The sequence below is a fragment of the Anolis sagrei genome, chromosome 4 (assembly GCF_037176765.1).
Source record: "Anolis sagrei isolate rAnoSag1 chromosome 4, rAnoSag1.mat, whole genome shotgun sequence".
NCBI classification, from domain to species: Eukaryota; Metazoa; Chordata; class Lepidosauria; order Squamata; family Dactyloidae; genus Anolis; species Anolis sagrei.
In genome coordinates, this window is record NC_090024.1 from 131048402 (window position 1) to 131066867 (window position 18466).

An 18466-nucleotide genomic window follows, 5' to 3' on the forward strand; every position below is an offset into this window, starting at 1 on the left:
CAAGTGTGGAAATGGCATTGTTAGAATGTAAAAGACATTGCAAGAACAGGCCTTCAGATACTTTCCCTTTTCATGTATTCTAACTAATTTAACTGGACATAAGAAGAAAGTTAGGGATAGTAGCTTGAGTGCGGCCTGGAAGGGAACTTGAAATAGTTGTTTATTCGTTCAGTCGCTTCTGACTCTTCGTGACCTCCTGGACCAGCCCACGCCAGAACTCCCTGTTGGCCATCACCACCCCCAGCTCATTCAGAGTCAAGCCAGTCACTTCAAGGATCCCATCCATCCATCTTGCCCTTGGTTGGCTCCTCTTCCTTTTTCCTTCCATTTTCTACAGCATCATTGTCTTCTCTAAGCTTTCCTGTCTTCTCATCTTTGCCTCAAATATCCTTCCCTCCAATGAACAATCGGACTTTATTTCCTGAAGTATGGACTGGTTGGATTTTCTCACGGTCCAAGGCACTCTCAGTACTTCTCACTTGAGATATTGCACCTTAAATTTAGTCATCTTTCCCAAAAACATGTGGCGTGGCAGCATCCCTTTAGCAGTGGTTCCCAATTGTTTTTGACCAGGGACCACTCTTCAACATTAGTACCAAAAGCGTTATGAATCTGTTTTTGGTCAACTTTAGATTTGGTTGGGGTGCTGATTCAGAAAAAATGCATTGGATAGACCACATCAGCTCTAGTTTCTGATACAGAACATATGCCATCCAGTAATTGCCATCTGCTCGCCCACAGAAACCCATACTTAATAATCTAGAGTTGATGTGGTCTATCCAATGCAATTTTCTGAACCAGCGCCCCAAATAACCCCAGGAACAGGCATAAAAGTGAAGACACAAAGGCACCCCCGCTTCCAGACACCACATGGAACGGCTCTGCTCAGGCGAAGGAGGAGGAAGAGAAGCAGCAGTCAGGAAGCTTGTTGTCATGCCTTTTGTGGATAGTCAGCCTCTCTCCTCATGACATCCCTGTTGCCTCAGCACTGTAAGAGGGTTTCACGAGACCAGCCACTCTCATTGCAATGGTGTATTAACGGTGAGGCCCTGGACCATATTTTAGATCTTGGGGACCACTGGTGGTCCACGTACACAGGTTGGGAACCACTGCTTTAAAAAAAGAATGGGAGAAATGGAAAGGAGGAATGGGAGAAATGTGGTCATATTTTTACTCAACCATCTCAAATTCTCAGGGAAAAATTATACATAGACCTATACATGCACCTATTCGCTAATATTTGCATTCTGGTTATTTTTGCAATGCTGTTTGCAAAGTAAAAAAATCTGAACAACAATAATATGTATAATGGAATGTTAAAAATCTTCGAAGTCAGCATGTTCGTGATGACACGAACCGGGCTGCTTGCTTTCTTTTGCGTGCTTGCTTTTGTGGGAGTTTGCTGTTGTTTGTGGTCGTGCAGTTTGAGGCTGGCTTTCATTCATGGCATTAAGCAGTCAGTGCAGATGGGGGCAGGTGGCAAAGAGGCCTACAAGGAGCTGCAGCGGGGCCTGAGTCGTCGGGGTGGTGGATTTGCCCTGCTTTTTCCTCCAACTCAGGAAAAGGAGCCACTCATCTTGATCACTAGGAAGCCAGCGGAGCTTGTCTGTAGGCCGAATCTCTTTGCTCTCTTGCCTCCTCCTCCTCCTCGCTGCCTGACTCTTGTTGTCTCTCAAAGCAGCTGAGCGGAGGAAGAGGAAAAGGAGGAAGCCTTGCTTGCTGAGCTGCTGTTCGCCTAAAATGGTGCGCCTGACCGCGGAGATCAAAGGTGGAAGGAGTGGGGAGGAAGGATGCTTTTGATCCAGAGGAAAGGCAGCAGGGAGGGAGGCAGAAAGTGAGCCAAAGCAGTGCTTCCCCTCCTGTTGTTGTTGTTGCCTTGGAGGAGTGCCCCTTGGGGATTCGTGCTATACGCAAATGCGTATCTTGCCTATTGCTTCAGCCGCACCTGACAACAAGATGTGAATCTGCAGGTGCAAAGTGTGCAAAGAAGAAAGCTTTCTTCACTGCACATATTGCCACCTTATAGGAGCAAAGGTGCCCTCTATACCGTGTCTTGTCACATAAAAGTCTAGTTTTCTGCCATCTGTGCTTTAGTTATTATCCTTCTCGTTTCATTTCCCTGAGGATCTCAGTATACCAGGGACCCTGATTTGTAATGGATTGGAGAGGACGTTAGGGAGAATCTGCGTTTTTTTATATGGCAGTGTAGATGGTGCCTTAGAAAGGGGGTGAAGGAAGCCTGGCCGAAAGTTACTTGTGGGGAAATTGTGCCCCTTTAAATGTTGCAGGCCCCAAGCTCCCATAAATCCCAGCCAGCAAGACTGATGGTCATGGGTGACGGAACTTAGTGAACTGTGGCTGAGGGGCTACTGATTTTCAGATTCATGTTAGTATACCAGTATGTACTTGCAGTGCTAGGCAATTCTTTCGCTACTCAAATTCTAAAAGACTTTAGGATCAAAGTACACACATTGAATTAAATTTTGGGACAGACCAGAATATGTGTCTTTGTGTGTTTTGAAAGAGAGAGATTGAGAGAGAAAATATAGACTATCAAATCCATGTAGAAAATTGAATTTCTTATTTTAAAAGTTGGCTTACATAACTAATGAAATTACTAATGCAGTACTGTATAGAATGATTCCTAACAGGTTGTTGCTGTGTTTGATTGTCTTCCTTTTTTTAGGTGATGATTAGCACAAGTAAAGGTGCTTGGGCGCTGAGCCGTGTTTTTGACAATGGCTACCCATGGGACATGGTGTTCCTTACTCGTTTTAAGAACATGGTCCGAAATAGTCTTCCTGGGCGTATCACAGCATGGCTGGTTGCAAACCGAGCGAGCCAGTGGTTTGATCATGCCAACTATGGAATCATTCCAAAAGATAGGTACTTAGTATAAATTATCACATAGAAACAACAAGTTATTTATTTATCGTAACAGGAGTGAACCAAGGGTACAGTTGTAATGCATTTAAAAAACACAAAGTATAAAAAACTTGGCATTATACTAAATGTTCTTTGACCAGTAGCTGGCCACTTGGAGTGCCTCTGGTGTTGCTATAAGAAGGTCCTCCATTGTGCAGGTGGCAGGGCTCAGACTGCATTGTAATACGTGGTCTGTGGTTTGCTCTTCTCCACACTCACATGTTGTGGACGCTACTTTGTGGTCTCATTTCTTAAGGTTGGCTCTGCATCTCATGGTGCCAGAGCACAGTCTGTTCAGTGCCTTCGAAGTCTTCTGTGTGCCCGGGGGGGGGGGGGGGGGTTCTCATCTGGTATCAGCCACTGATTGTGGTTCTGGGTTTTTGCCTGCCACTTTTGGACTCTTGTTTGCGGAGGTATTTCTGCAAGTATCTCTATAGATCTTAGAAAACTATTTCTTGATTTAAGGCATTGGCGTGCTGGCTGATATCTGAACAGAGGATGGGCTGGAGATGTCACTACCTTGGTCCTTTCATTATTGGCTGCTACTTCCCCCACTGCCAGATAACCGGGGATAAACAGATAATTTGGGATCAGATCCCAGGATAAAGGGGCAGTGTGGAAATGCCCTCTGTGTATTTATTGAAGTACCTGGCAATGAATAAAGTAATCTTGATTTCTTAATCCTTCCTCTTAGATCTGTGATGAGAGAGCCAGTGATAAATGATGAGCTGCCTGCTTGCATCCTCAGTGGGAAGATCACTATTAGACCTGAAGTGAAGGCGTTTAAAGAAAATGCTGTGATATTTGCAAATACTCCCGAGGCAGAAGATGTGGATATTGTTGTCTTTGCCACTGGATACAAGGCTTCATTTCCTTTCATTGATGAGTCTGTCATCAAAGTTGAAGATAAGCATGCTTCATTGTACAAATACATCTTCCCTCCTCAGCTGGAGAAACCAACACTTGCCCTTATCGGGTACTTCAGGCCATTTGGACCAATCGTACCACCAGTGGAAATCCAGGCACGCTGGGTCACTCGTGTCTTTAATGGTATGTAAGATGGGACACAGCACTCCAAAGGTCTAAGTGCACATTTAGGAAGTGACACTAGTGGGCATGACTTATAGTTGACATTGCTACCTTAGAAAAGTGCTCTTAAGAATGAATATAAGCCGGTCTGTAAGCCGATCTGAGTCCCTCTACGGAGGTGAGAAGATCGGGATATAAAAGTTTTAAATAAATAAATAATAAATAGAATAACTGCATATAGAAATCATGATTCTGGGTCTTAAGAGTATCAAGTGGTATTATTATAACTAAAACTAGCCAGTTGTCTACATAAAAAAAATCATACCCATCTCTATTCTGATACTATAAGAACACCTGAAAGTGAAGACACCACTTTTAGGCTTTATTTATGTATTTATTTTGCTGGTTTTATCCCAGACTGGGACCTATGATGGCTTCCAAAATAATTAAAAGCTCACATTAAATTCCAAGAACAAAAGATAAATTAAAAATAACATGTGTTTAAAACACATGCAAGATGAGAAAGCCTAAAATAAACCCTCAGTTATATGTAAAATGCCCGACTAAATAGACCCTCAGTTACATGTAAAATGCCTGACTAAATCCAATGCAAAGAAAGTTGGAAAGGGGGGGGGGGCAGCCTAGCCTCTTGGGCTCTGTCTGCACTGCCATATACAATTCAGATTATCTGATTTGAACTAGATTATATGACAGCATGGATTCATATAATCCACTTCAAAGCAAATAATGTGGATTGATTATTGGCAGGCTAAAACCTTTCTCTTGAGACAGGCTTTAAAAATGAAGGTTTTTCAGATCAAGTCAGGGGGTGCTGTGGTTTCTAACTCTGAATATGTTTTAATGGCTAATAACTGATTTTTTAAAATATTGTTTATATTTAATTCTGTTTTAATGTTTGCATATTTGCTTTAAATTGTATGCTAATGCTTCCTAGTAATAGAGTAACATCCAAATCTTCGAGGCCTGAAAGCTTAGTGTGCCGTTGTGCCTGGGGCTATAGCTCTTAGTAAAAGAGGCATGGACGTGGCATCTTTCCCCAGGGGATTGCTTCTTGCTCTCCTATAGTAAACTGGAACTCCCAAAGACCAAAACACAACAGATAACTCAAAATGGTATTTATTGTTCACAATGAGTTATCTTTCTCAGGCACAAGCTTGTTGTTTCAACAGGGATAAAGGAAATATACTTTACAATCTCTGAAGTCCAAAGAGTTTGAAGCTGAGAGGCTTTTCCTATTTCCTCTTTCCTCAATGGCTGTGAATATCGGAATAAACACAACCCCAGTCCAATGGCCTATGTTGAAGGGACAAGACCTTCCTCTGGTGCCAAAAGAACCGGTTTGAAGGCGCTTGGGTCTCCTCAGTGTTGTCCAGGATGATCTGGACATAAAGCATGAGTCCCAAGGGTAAAAAACCTTAAAACTGGTAATTTTAATCAGGAGCTTTTAGAGCCAAGTCTCTTATTCACATCCATTTGATAGAAACTCTGATGGCAGAATAAAAAAGGGAAGCACTCCCCTCCTCCAGGAAGAGGTGGAGCCAAACAATTGAGTTTGAGAAAGCAATTCAACTGGTGCAAACAACACTGATTGACAGCTATATAATAATAATAATAATAATAATAATAATATGTATTTATTTGATCAGTCATATGACCATTTCAAAATAGAACATGAGTAAAAAACAAGGCAAAAAGGTGAGGACAGCAACTGACTTTCTATTTATTGTCAGAATCTTATTTTCCTGGTTCTTCTTTCAGGAAATCTGCTCTTTTCTTAATGGCTTTCAGAATAAAAAGGCTTACTCTGATTATGTTGGATCTTTCCTGCCCTTGCAAGAGGGATGTCAGAATATCATTTCTGTTGGGGGACCTGCAGTTGGATAATATTGGATGCAAATATCTGTCTCGCAGTTCAGTATATGCTGGACAGTCAATTAAGAAATGTTCAATGTCTTCCACTGTTTGTTCTCCCCAGACGCAGAATCTCTCACTTCTTGGGATGTTACAGTAGCGCCCGGTTTGCACCATAGTACTGAGTTGTTAAAACCTAGTCCTAGTATATATTCTTCTTAAGGGTAGAGGAAGTGGAATAGTTAGGTAGTGCTCTAAATGAATATTCCTTTTGTGGGAAGCTAAAAACCTTGTGGCTGAAGACCTACCTATGCTCTCTAGGTCCAGCTGTGCATAGACATCCCGAATGCGCCACTTGAGCACTTGCCCTGCCCCCGGACCCAAAACACCCAGAAATTGCAAAGGCAGACTGAATCCAGCCAGCTCATTATTCAGAGCCGCCATCCACGATGACTTCTGGTCATGCTGGACTTGATCCTCTAGACATAGGCGAGGAAGTCTACTAGGATCCAGAGTTTACTTTTGAACAGTAATTAAACTGTCTCATTAAGATTTGAGCTTTTACTGGGAGTATTCCTAGCTCAGCCCTTACTGCCACCGTCAGCGTTGTTATGGAAAGACCCAGGAAGGTGCGAAGCTTGATTGACAGCTATAAATAACCAATCAATCCAACTATACATAAGCAGGGTAAAAAGGCAGGATTAAGCATGATAGAACAGTTTAAATCTTGCAACTAACAGTTCTACACATAGGTGGTGCCACTCTCGACATCACACTTAGCACAGCATATCTAAAAAACTGATTGAACTTTACTGTGCTCCCTGCTGCATCATTGGGGATCTTGTGCAATTTGGATTGACAATTAAGATTTTTTTCGCACTTAAAATACCACTGCAAACAGCCACTGAGCCTTATTTATAGATGAACAAACTGTTCTTCTGTTTGAAGACATCTTCTAAAAGTTGTTTTTCTTTGGGTTTGGCTTGGTTTTCATTTTTCATTTTGTGATTCCCTGAAACATTTCTCCTGTCTTCTAGGCTTATGTAAATTGCCTCCAGTGAACATAATGGTGAAGGAGGTCAATGAAATTAAGAAAAACAAGAAAAAGTGGTAAGTCTTTATAAAACCAAGACAAATCCTCAGTAATTAGGTTAGGGTTGTCAGCTGATAATAAAGAAACCATACAACTTTGACTCTATGCCTTCATTGTTATGAAGATATTTAGAAAATAGTCTCATTTGTGCCAGAGCATTTGATCAGCTACTCGTTATTTGACTCTTCACATCATGCCATAACCAAGGAAATCATTAGGAAGCTCAGAAACAGGCTCAGCTGTATTTGCTGTGAAATTTAGGATTTTAGAATTTATACTGTTATTTTTATGGTGTTGATCCTCAACTTGTGACACTTGAAATAAGGAGATGTTCTGGAAATTGGGGGGTCATTCAGGCCCCTTCTGCACTGCCATATAAAATCAAGGTTATCTGCTCTGAGCTAGATTATATGACAGTGTAGATAATCCAGTTCAAAGCAAATAATATGGATTATCTGCTTTGATAATCTTGATTGTATGGCAGTGTAGAAGGGGCTTCAGACAGAGGTAAATCTTCTGGTAGAACGGAGAGTTTTCCATTGTTTTTGTTTTACTTTTACCTGCATATTCCTAGATCTGTACACAGACTTTTTCTTAAAATCTTCCAGAGTTTTCTAACTGTAGATTCTGGCAAAATTGATTTCCACCAATTTCCACTGAACCTTCTTTATTATTATTCAAAAGTTATGGTCAAAGTTCTAAAGTACTTTAGCAATATTGCAGTACTTAAATAATTGGATTAGTTTGTTTTGATTCCTATTTCTCTCATTTGATCTCTGTGTTCTGGAAATAATAGTTGTGAATTTCAACAGGGAGAAATGTAGGATGGTACACATAGACAATATAAATGACTGGGACTGTGGCGCAGCTGGCTGGGAGTCAGCTACATTAAGATCACTACTGACCAAAAAGTTCGAAGCCAGCCCGGGTTGGAGTGAGCTTCTGACCAATTTGTGTAGCTTGCTGTCGACCTTTGCAGCCTGAAAGACAGTTGCATCTGTTAAGTAGGAAATTTAGGTACCGCTTATGTTGGGAGGCTAATTTACGATGCCATAAAAAATCTCCAGCAAGCATGCAAAGAAGGAGGAAGTATTTCATCAGTGTCACAAATGGACGGTGAAACGACAGCTCCCCTGGTGGCCAGAATACCCTCATGAAAAAGCTGGAATGTTAAATAGCCTCTGTGTGTCTGTCTATATATGGTGTGTAACTATGGCATTGAATGTTTGCCATGTATATGTACATTGTAATCCGCCCTGAGTCCCCTGCAGGGTGAGAAGAGCGGAATATAAATACTGTAAAATAAATAAATAAATACAGGCACAGATCTGGGGTGACACCTGGCTTGAAAACAACCTATGTGAAAAGGGTCTAGGTCTTAGGCCCCGTCTAAACTGCCATATAATACAGATTATCAAAGTGGATTGTCCACATTATATGCTTTGAACTGGATTGTATGAGTCTACACTGCCATATAATCCAGTTCAAAGCAGATAATATGGATTGTATATGGAAGTGTATAAGGGGCCTTAGTAGACCACAAGCTGAGCAGGCATCAACACTGTGAATTAGCAACTAAAAAAAGCAATGTGATTCTAGGCTGCATCAACAGGAGTCTAGTGTCTAGATCAGTGGTTCTCAACCTGTGGGCCCCCAGGTGTTTTGGCCTACAACCCCCAGAAATCCCAGCCAGTTTACCAGCTGTTAGAGTTTTGGGGAGTTGAAAGCCAAAACATCTGGGGACCCACAGGTTGAGAACCACAGGTCTAGATCAAGGGAAGCAATAATACTGATATGGAATTTAGACCGCAATAAATTGAGAGGGAACAGCTTGGTAAACAATGTTCCAGATTTTAAAAAATCTCCCCAGTGAAGAAAGACATAGGACAGAGGCATTTATTTCATCTTAGCCAAGAATCAATGCTTGTGAGCCCTTGCTCCAAAATTACAAGCATAAGAGAGCACGTGCTCTTCACAACACTTTTTATACAACCATATAAAACCATTGTTCCAGTTTTCACCACCCCTCTTTTGTTTTGTGTTGGCCAGAGAAAGAGACTGGGTAGGATCTATGTCAGGATTGGTCCAGAGAGGAGACGGCAGGGCCGCGCATTCCCAGGCTGGGCCCTTCATAGATGGAGAGTCCACCACTTTCTGAGTTAGCCTAATTCCAATAGCTCTTACCATTAGGAAGTGTAGATGGGGGAATAAGGGAAACAACATTCAGTGCCATTCCTTCTGTTTCACCTAATTATTAGACATATTTGTTTCTTCTCTTTCCTCTTTGTTCATTTCATTTTCTTTTTCATTATCATTAAGGTTTGGCTTCACGTTTGATGAGGTTCTGAAGACAGATTGGATGGTCTACATGGACCAACTGGCCTCCTTCATTGGTGTAAAACCTAGTGTGCCAGCTCTGCTTCTCAAAGATCCAGAAATAGCCATAAAGATATTCTTTGGGCCATGCTCTGCCTACCAATACCGTTTAACTGGGCCAGGGAAATGGGAAGGGGCCAGAAATGCAATCCTGACCCAGTGGGAGCGAACCTTGAAGCCCACAAGAACCCGAGTTGTAGAAGACACTTCAAGTTTCTCTACATATGTGCTTAAAGTGCTTGCCCTCTTTGCTGTATTTGTTGGAATTTACTTCAGTTTCAATTAGTTCTGGTGTGTCCACAGGGCAGTTAGCTGATATTAGAGTAAAAACAATAGGGAAATGCAGTATATCTCATGAAATGGAATATGAATGGTGTTTAAACCACTTCTTTCAATGGGAAACATCACATTCTGCTAATTCACTTATTTTAATGGGAAACTCATGATCAGTTAACAGAGGGCAAGCTGCTGATGACCTGCCCCTCTGATACTTATGGAGAAATTAAAGACAAGTGATTAAGAAATAATAATAATTCTATTTCTTACTTGCCTCCCCTTGTGGCTCGAGATGGGTTACAGCATAGTTAAAACACATAAACTTTGTAAAAATTCTATAACAACACATATTAAAATTTCTATAAAATATAATATTAAAACATATTTCTATAAAATATATAATAATATTCAAGGTACAGATTCTTACCTACAAAGCCCTAAACAGTTTGGGGCCCGCTGTCGGAACCTCTTTCCTCGTAAGCCCCAAAGCAAGTGTTAAACGCAGTTTTCCATTCATCCCCCTCCTTAATTCACACTAAATTATAAGCGCCGCGTAGATCTAACTTTGAAAATATAGGCGCTCCTTGCACTCTGGATAATAATTCTGGTATTAGAGGTAAGGGGTAATGATCTCTAACAGTGAACTTATTAAGTACTCTGTAGATCAATCCCGATGAGACAGAGGTCCTCCTGGTCGATCGTAAACCTGAATGGGGTATAGGGTGGCAACCTGTGCTGGACGGGGTTACACTCCCCCTGAAGCCACAGGTCCGCAGTCTGGGAGTCCTCTTGGATTCATCGCTTATGCTTGAGGCTCAGGCGTCGGCGGTGTCTGGGAGGGCTTTCGCACAACTGAGACTTGTGCGCCAACTGCGACCATACCTCGCGAAGGCTGATCTGGCCTGGGTGGTCCATGCCTTGGTCACCTCCAGATTGGACTACTGCAATGCGCTCTACGTGGGGCTGCCCTTGAAAACGGCTCGGAAGTTCCAACTGGTCCAACGAGCAGCGGCCAGGATGTTAACTGGGGCCCCTGACAGAGAGAGGTCAATCCTTCTGTTCAAGGAGCTCCACTGGCTGCCCTTTATTTTCCAAGCCCAATTTAAGGTGCAGGTGCTTACCTACAAAGCCCTGAACGGTTTGGGACCATCCTACCTGCGTGACCGCATCTCCATCTATGAACCCACGTGTTCACTTCGGTCATCTGGAGAGGTCCTGCTCGTGATCCCGCCTGCGTCACAAGCGCGTTTGGTGGGGACACGAGACAGGGCCTTTTCTGTGGTGGCCCCCTAACTCTGGAACACCCTCCCCAAAGATCTTAGACAGGCCCCTACCTTAGCAGTCTTTAGAAAGAACTTGAAGACCTGGCTGTTCCGATGTGCCTTCCCAGAATAGGAAATCTCCAATAACAAGTCCCAGAAGCACTTTATTAAAACTAAGACTGCCGCGCGCTGCACACTGCACTTGCCCTATAAGCCTTATATCCCACCTGTCACCTTCAGCACTTTTAATCCTGTACCCATTACTCTGGCCAGGCCCAGTTTCATTGTGTCTTAGTGTATTGTTTATTGCTTATTGTTATATTGCTTTAATTGTTTTTAATTTGCCTTGGGTTTTGTATTGTTATGTTGTGTGTTGAGGCCTTGGCCTTTGTAAGCCCCATCGAGTCCTTCGGGAGATGTTACTGGGGTACAAATAAATTTTTAATAATAATAATAATAATAATAATAATAATAATCGCAAACTAACCTAAGATCCCATTTTCTTAGACACAAAAAATACTGGCGCAGCTGTAGGTGAACTTGAAGGTCTTATAAAACCTTTCTCCAGGTTTTCATCTAAAAATTCTCTTAGCGCTGGTCTTTCAGGAACTGATAATGCATACAAGCGCCTTCCTCCAGCTTGATTGCACAGCCATAAGGCCTATGAGGAGGCAATTTATCAGCCTCTTTTTTTACAGAACACGTCTCTAAAATCAAAATAACAAAATGGTACTCCAACCAAGTCTGGATCCTGACTAGAAACAGTTAAACATTGATGCTTCTCTAATTTAATGGTCTTATTTCCCCAGTCAATAGATGGATTAACCTTGGATAGCCAACTCATTCCTAGAATTACGATATATCTAGGAAGCATGGTTACATCCCAAGTGAAATCTTCCACGATACCCTGTAATTCCCATGCCACCCCCAAGGTTTCATGAGTTATGGAACCTGTATCCACAAGTTTACCATCTGCTCCCTCCCACCCAAACTACATTCTTCTTTTTAACCACTGGTATATCATGGTCTTTAACAAATTTTTCATCAATGTACGACCCCGTAGCTCCCGAGTCTACCGGTGCCCATGTAGTTATCTTTCCACCATTCCCCAACAAAAGATTAATCTGTACAAAAACATGCTCCTTATTTCTGGGCCATTGAACCATTGGTCCTAGTGCACTGGACCGAGGGTGTACTAGGGCTGACCTTTTCCCTGCACCTTGGATGACTTGATGGTACAATTTCTAGCAAAATGCCCCCCACCACCATAATATAAGCACAAATTAAGTTGTCGTCTCTGCTCCTTCTCTGCTTCTGATAACTTCCGGTAAACGCCCAGCTGCATGGGCTCCTCCTCCCCTTTACTTCTACTTGCGGAGCTGGCAAGGGAAGGTAGAATCAAGCCTCTGCTGAGACGTCCTTTTCTCCGGAACTCCAAACACGCATCAATGCGCAGCACCTTTTTCACCAGGTCATCCCAAGAGTCAGGTGTCTCCAAATGAGCCAATTCGTCCTGAAGTTGATCCAACAAGCCAGCTGTAAACAGGAGCATAAACGGTTTTTCTCCCCAGTCAAGCTGATGTTTGAGGAGATTGAACTTAGTTAGATACTCCAACACAGTGCTCTTTCCTTGATGTTGGCGATGTAAGGCCCAACCTGCATTCTCCTCTCTCAGCGAATCCCCAAAGGCATTAGTTAGTGCCTCCTTAAATGCATTCAAATTGTTTCTAATTGGACTGTTCCCTGTAACAAGTGACACAGCCCATTTAGTTGCAGCTCCAGTGAGTAAACTTAACATAAACGACACCTTGGCTATGTCATTAGGCAGCTCAGTTGCAGCAATTTGTCCAAAATAAAGTTCTACTTACGTAAAAAACACAGGTAACAAGTCTTTGGTCCCATCGAAACGCTCCGGCAACATGACACACCACTTGGGTTGCGTTGCAGGGGCTTGCCCTCCCTCCATTTGTGCCAACTGAGCCTGAAGATGAGCCACCTGAGTGGCCAGCCCTTACAAATTTGCCATTCCTGGCTGTTGCTGGTAGTAGGCAATCTGTTGGAACCCAGATGCCTTAAAGAGCCAGACACAGGAGTATATCCAAAACAATAGTTTATTAAAGCAAAGTAAACAGGACTCAGAGACACTTGCTTCAGTGCCTCTGGTCAGAACTTAAAGTTTGCAGCAATTTGCAGCTTGAAAAACAAACTTGGAAAATAATCCGGATTAAACTGGCAAATAATCCGGATTAAATAAGAGTTTCTCCAAAACACACCAAAATCACACAGTTCAAAGATAATAAGCAAACAAAAAGCTGTGAAAAGAAGTCGTAATCTAGAAGCAGTCCAAAGTCGAATAAATCCCAGTTAAAGGTTCCAAAGTCCAAGAGGCAGTATCGTTGTTAGAAACAGTCCGAAGTCAAGGAGAGGGGAAATCCGCAGTTACGAGAAGCCAATCTGGTTGGTACATGAAGAAAGCAGCAACCTGCAGATCCAGGACCCAAGCGAAACAAGAGAAGCGGTAGCACCAAGACCCAAGGCATGAAACCAACACTTTGCCTACTGCAAAGTTCTATCACTCCAGTGCCTTCATTTATCTCATTTCACTCTCAGAGAAACCTTCAAAGGATTCTTTGTCTGTGGGTGACATAAATATCTCCCGGATTCTTTTCCTTTGCTGCTCCTCATCTAACACCTGGGCACCTCGTTTCCCTCCTCTACCACTCCTACTATCAGTTGTAGTGTTGCCAGCAGACTCTACTACAACACTATATGATGTAAGTATGGGTAAAATGGATTCAAGCCATTGATTTGAAGGGTGGCCAAGGCCATCCTTTCTTTATAAATCTTTCTTGTTGCCCTGCAGGTCTTCATCAGCACCGGAAATGGCTCCTGGGTGATGAGCCAAGTGGATGACAATGGCTATCCCTGGGACACCGTCTTTCACACACGCTTCAGGAATATGATTCAGAATTCAGTCCCATGGTTCCTTTTGCAATGGATGATAGAAAAAAAGATGAACCAGTGGTTTGACCATGAAAACTATAGCCTAGTGTGTAAAAACAGGTATTTATTTGCCTCTAGTGAAGCTTAATGTATCTTGTGTTGGCTGGTAGGAACAATTACAAGACATAACAGGGTTAATCTAATGAATACTCTTAAAGTTCAACATTTAATCTTTATTCTGTCATCCAATATCAGTCGGTGCCCCTCCCTAATGCAGGAATGGGTTGAGAAGGGCAAGGCAGCATTGCTAGCTAGCCAAAATAAAATAAAATAAAAAAGGAAGAAGGGGAAGGTGTTGTAGTAATATCAAGCACACTAAAGAAGAAGACGATACCATAGAATCATAGAGTTGGAGGAGACTACAAGTACCATGTAGTCCAATCCTTTGGCCTGTAGGAAAAAACAACACAATACAAGCATTTCCCACAGACGGTCATCCAGGCTCTGCTTGAAAACCTCCAGAGAAAGGGATTCTGTCACACTCTGAAACAGCATATTCCACAGCTCTTACCATCAGGAAGTTCTTCCTAATGAATTTCTTTTCCTGCAATTTGAATCCATTGCTCCATGTCCTAGTCTCTGGAGTAGCAGAAAACAAGCCTGCCTCCTTCTCATTGTGACATCCTTTCAAGTATTTAAAAATGACTTTCATGTCCCCTTTTAGACTTCTTTTCTCTAAGCAAAACTTTCTCAGCTCCCTAAGCCATCCCTCACATCAGGCCCGTAGCCAGGATTTTGTTTCGGGGGGAACTGAGTTTGATTTTGGGGGGGGGGGGCAGTCTGAGTAAAAGAGGGTCTACCCTAGCAAACCTTTTGTATCGTTACCCCAATACCCCCATGCATATGGGATATATTGAGTATGGTGATCAGATCATAATATAAATAAACATAACAGTTTAAATAATGTACCAGTAAGGCCTTCTCGCAGACCACCCTGAGAATTGGGGAGGGGGGGGGGGGTGAAGCCCCTCAAGCCCCCCCCCCCCCCCCCGGCTACATGCCTGACCACCAGTTTTCTTAACACTGTTGATACAGAAACTAAATAAAATAACTTTATCAAACATAATTACCATTTGTGTCTTTCTGCTATAAAACCTATAAAATGTTACTTCTCCAATAAAAAGTCACATTATCAGCTTAACACACACTGATATAGTCCAAACCCACATTTCTCACACCATCTTATATTTCTGCCAACAAAACCCACAGTGCAAGATTTGTGTGATTATTAAAAGCTTCTTGATCTCAATTTTTAAAAACAAAACCCAAAAATAACCCCGTCAAGAGATTTACTATATTCAGGAAAAGTACTCTCAAAGCTCTATCACATTTTATTAGCCCTGCAGTACACTGTGTGTCTTAAAATTTTAAGCTTGTTCTCAGAGTAAACATGATTATCTGTTTTACTAAATTGTAGTGATGGTGGCGTGCCTTCAAGTCATTTCCAGTTGATTGCAACACAGAAGTGAAGGTATCCAAGGCTTTTCTTGCAAGGGGTTTGTCATTGCCTTCCTCTGAAGCTGAGATAATATGTTTAGAGGCCACTGCATAGAGTTCTGTGAATAAGCAGGCATTCAAACCCTGATCTCTCAGAGTTATAGCCCAGCACTCAATCCACTACTCCATCCCAGCTCTCTTCATTACATTATTAATCTAGAGTAGCACTATGTACTGGCTTCACTCCCTCAGATAGAGTTGCAATTTTTATCTTTGTTTTCTCAATTTCTAAAGGTTTGTCACCAGCCGCAATCAATCAATCCAAACAGATTTCATTGAGTATCTGGATGAGCTTGCTGTTGAATTAGGATCAAAGCCAAAGGTATTCCCATTGTTACTGCGGGATCCCCAGCTGGCCATGAGAATCTTCTTTGGACCCTGTAGCCCATTCCAGTATCGACTGATGGGACCTGGGAAATGGGCCGGAGCCAGGGATGCCATATTCACCCAGAAGGAGCGGATCATCAAGCCTACCAAAACCCGAGTTGTGGGCAACTCTCCAAGCTATAACCAGTTTTTCCTCCTTAAAATCAGTGGTATCATTGTTGTCTTGGCTACTATATTCCTGATCTCCACCAACTAATGTAAGAATAATGGTTTGAAATCAGATTGCAAAAGTTATGCATGGCTCCTCCTATAATAATCAGTTTATATGTGGAATAATTTATTCCATGGTTGCAGTCAGACCTCTATTGTTATTAGCTTTTGCATATATATTCAGAAATGGAAAAGATTATTTTCATTCTCAAAAAATGTGCAATATAAAGGTGGTGTGCAAAGATACTCTGATATATGTCTGTATATGCAACATATCTATTTACTTATAATCCCCCCCTCCCCAAAAAAAGTTCAACTTCCAGACTCCTTCTCACCACTGTGGCTGGTGCTTCCATATACACTCGACCATGGGAGAGTCAGGCAGGGAGAGCAGATAAAAATATAATAACTATTTTTATACCCTGCCACCATCTCCCCAAGGAGATTCGGAGAGGCTTACAAGGGGCAAGCCCAACAATTACAGATAAAAACAAAGACACAGTTAAAAACACTCAATAAAAATAATAAACCATAGCACAGCCATAAACAGCCATAAACAACATAATCAATCAATAGACTGAGATAAAAGTCATAATTGAGCTCAGGCTCAATGAGTGCAAATAAATCCTAAAGGAGCCAAAGGAAAGTTTGAGATTGAGTGAACAGGGGCTAGAGACAACTGTTGGCAAAAGTGTTGAGAAAACCAATAAAAGGGCTGAAATAAAGTGCAAAACTTAAACTTAAAATAGAGACAGGATGGATTTATGGTGAACTGCCTAATCAAAGGCATAACTGAATATCCAGGTTTTCAATTCCTTCTGAAAGGAGGCCAGAGTGAATGCTTGTCTGATCTCTTAGGGAGGGGGTTCCAGAGCTGGGGGGCCACCACCGAGAAGGCCCTCTCCCTTGTCCCCACCAACCGCTTGGGATGGTGATGGAAGAGAGAGCAGAGCTTCTCCAGATGATCTCAGGGTTCGCACTGGTTTGTAAGGGAAGATGTGATCATGAAGATCGGCAGGAGGAGTGGGAGGAGAACAAGGCAGTGGTGAGCAAGCTCCCTGGGGTCCACAGCAGTGGTGGTAGTGGCCTATCTCATTGCCCCTAGGAAGGCTTCGAGAAATTTATTAATTTGTTTTACTTTCATGAAGGGTCATCTGCCTGATCCCCTGAAAATGTGGAGGACCAACTGTAGCTGAGACCAGAGAGCCCAAAGCAATTCTGTCCATAACTTCAAGGAATATTCACCTTCTTCTTTACCTTCCCTACCTGTTTTAGGTTACATGTCTTCACAGCCATATTGAAAAACTTCTAGGAAACTCACAGAGAAAAAGTAGGGCAGGTGATGAAAATTTCAAAAATGTTTTCCCAGAGAATATTTGTAGGCACTCTGGTATCTGTTTTGTAGGGTACTCATTTTACATTTTATTGCAAGAAGATATAATTAAGTCAGCACAGGTAAGACAGAATGGAGATACAGGCAGTTATGAACAAGATAGGTTCTTTAGGTTTGTTCTTAAGTTGAATTTTTTTGTAAGTTGGGACAGATACATATCTAAATGTAACTCCAGCCATATATATATAGAGAGGGGGGAGTGGACAGAGAGAGTGAGAGCACTATCTTTAGATAGCATTGGAAAGGGTTAATAGCCCTGTGGCATTTATTTTGCTGTCTTGTCCCTATTCAGGATAGTAGAGCACCTCATTTGTGGTTGCAAGAAAATAGCCCAGACTAACTATACTGAATGTCACAACAGGCTAGCAGCAATGGTGTAGTGCAGGAGTCCTCAAACTACGGTTCGGGGGCCAGATGTGGCTCGCTGAGGGCATTTATCCAGCCTCCGGAGGAGGCCTCTCTCTCAGTGGAATCAGTCTTGGCTCTTTTAATGCAGAACTCCTTTCGTTCTTTCTGTCTCCCCCCTCACGCTCTCTCTCTCTCTCCCTCTTGGTTTCAGAATATGTGTGTTTAAGGCATTGAATAATTGCCATATGTAAGCTGCCTTGAGTCCCTTTTGGGGTAGAAAAAGGCGGGGTATAAACAGGGTAAATAAATGAAATAAATAAATATCATTTTTTTAATAACTTTGCTGACTTTCATATATTGGCGCATATATTGAATACCAAAAGATGTAAAAGCCAAATTATCCATGATGAAGACCTCCAGAGAAACCTACGCTTTTTACAAAATGCCCTGTGAGTGGGTGTATACTCCAGAAATCGAGATTTAAAAATGTGGTTGAATAGCTTATGCGACCTAAGCTATCTGCATGTTGCATATCTTCAACCATTTTTGTGTATTTTTTCCTTTTAATGGACTCTGCCTGAAGAACCTAGATAAGCAAAGTATTGGGTAAGGTATGCAGTGGCCAAGGTAAAGCATACGTAGTTGTGTTCCAGTTTGCTGAAAGGTATTTAAGACTTGTGTATACTCAATAAACATATCCCACAGACTCTCAGGTGGGGGGTCTAACCCCTTTGATCAAAGAATGGTGTGCATGTGGTTGGGCGTTTCTTTTCTGATCAGGTTTAGAGTTTCTTAAAGAGCTTCCCTCCTACTTGGGATGTGGAAGGCAGACATTTCAGAATCGCTTACACTTAC

The 18466-nt window shown here is 42.1% G+C and overlaps 2 protein-coding genes across 4 annotated transcripts in view; both read left to right on the forward strand.

The window, feature by feature from the left end:
* LOC137096948 (flavin-containing monooxygenase 1-like) overlaps window positions 1-17401 on the forward strand; it is a 25871-nt gene extending 8470 nt beyond the window's left edge. For 2 of the 3 annotated variants that reach the window (XM_067467672.1, XM_067467671.1), the window contains exons 6-9: window positions 2687-2886; window positions 3620-3975; window positions 6864-6936; window positions 9239-9926. In XM_067467672.1, coding sequence (XP_067323773.1) covers window positions 2687-2886; window positions 3620-3975; window positions 6864-6936; window positions 9239-9581 — 972 coding nt within the window. In that variant the 3' untranslated portion in view covers window positions 9582-9926. Of the gene's footprint in view, window positions 1-2686; window positions 2887-3619; window positions 3976-6863; window positions 6937-9238; window positions 9927-15567 lie in introns of those variants that run through there. The other variant, XM_067467673.1, reaches the window with a different exon arrangement.
* Window positions 15829-18466, forward strand: part of LOC132774328 (flavin-containing monooxygenase 1-like) — a 16741-nt gene continuing 14103 nt past the window's right edge. The window contains exon 1 of the mRNA XM_067467676.1: window positions 15829-15917. The gene's annotated coding sequence lies outside the window, so the exon portion shown is untranslated. The remainder of the gene's footprint in view (window positions 15918-18466) is intronic.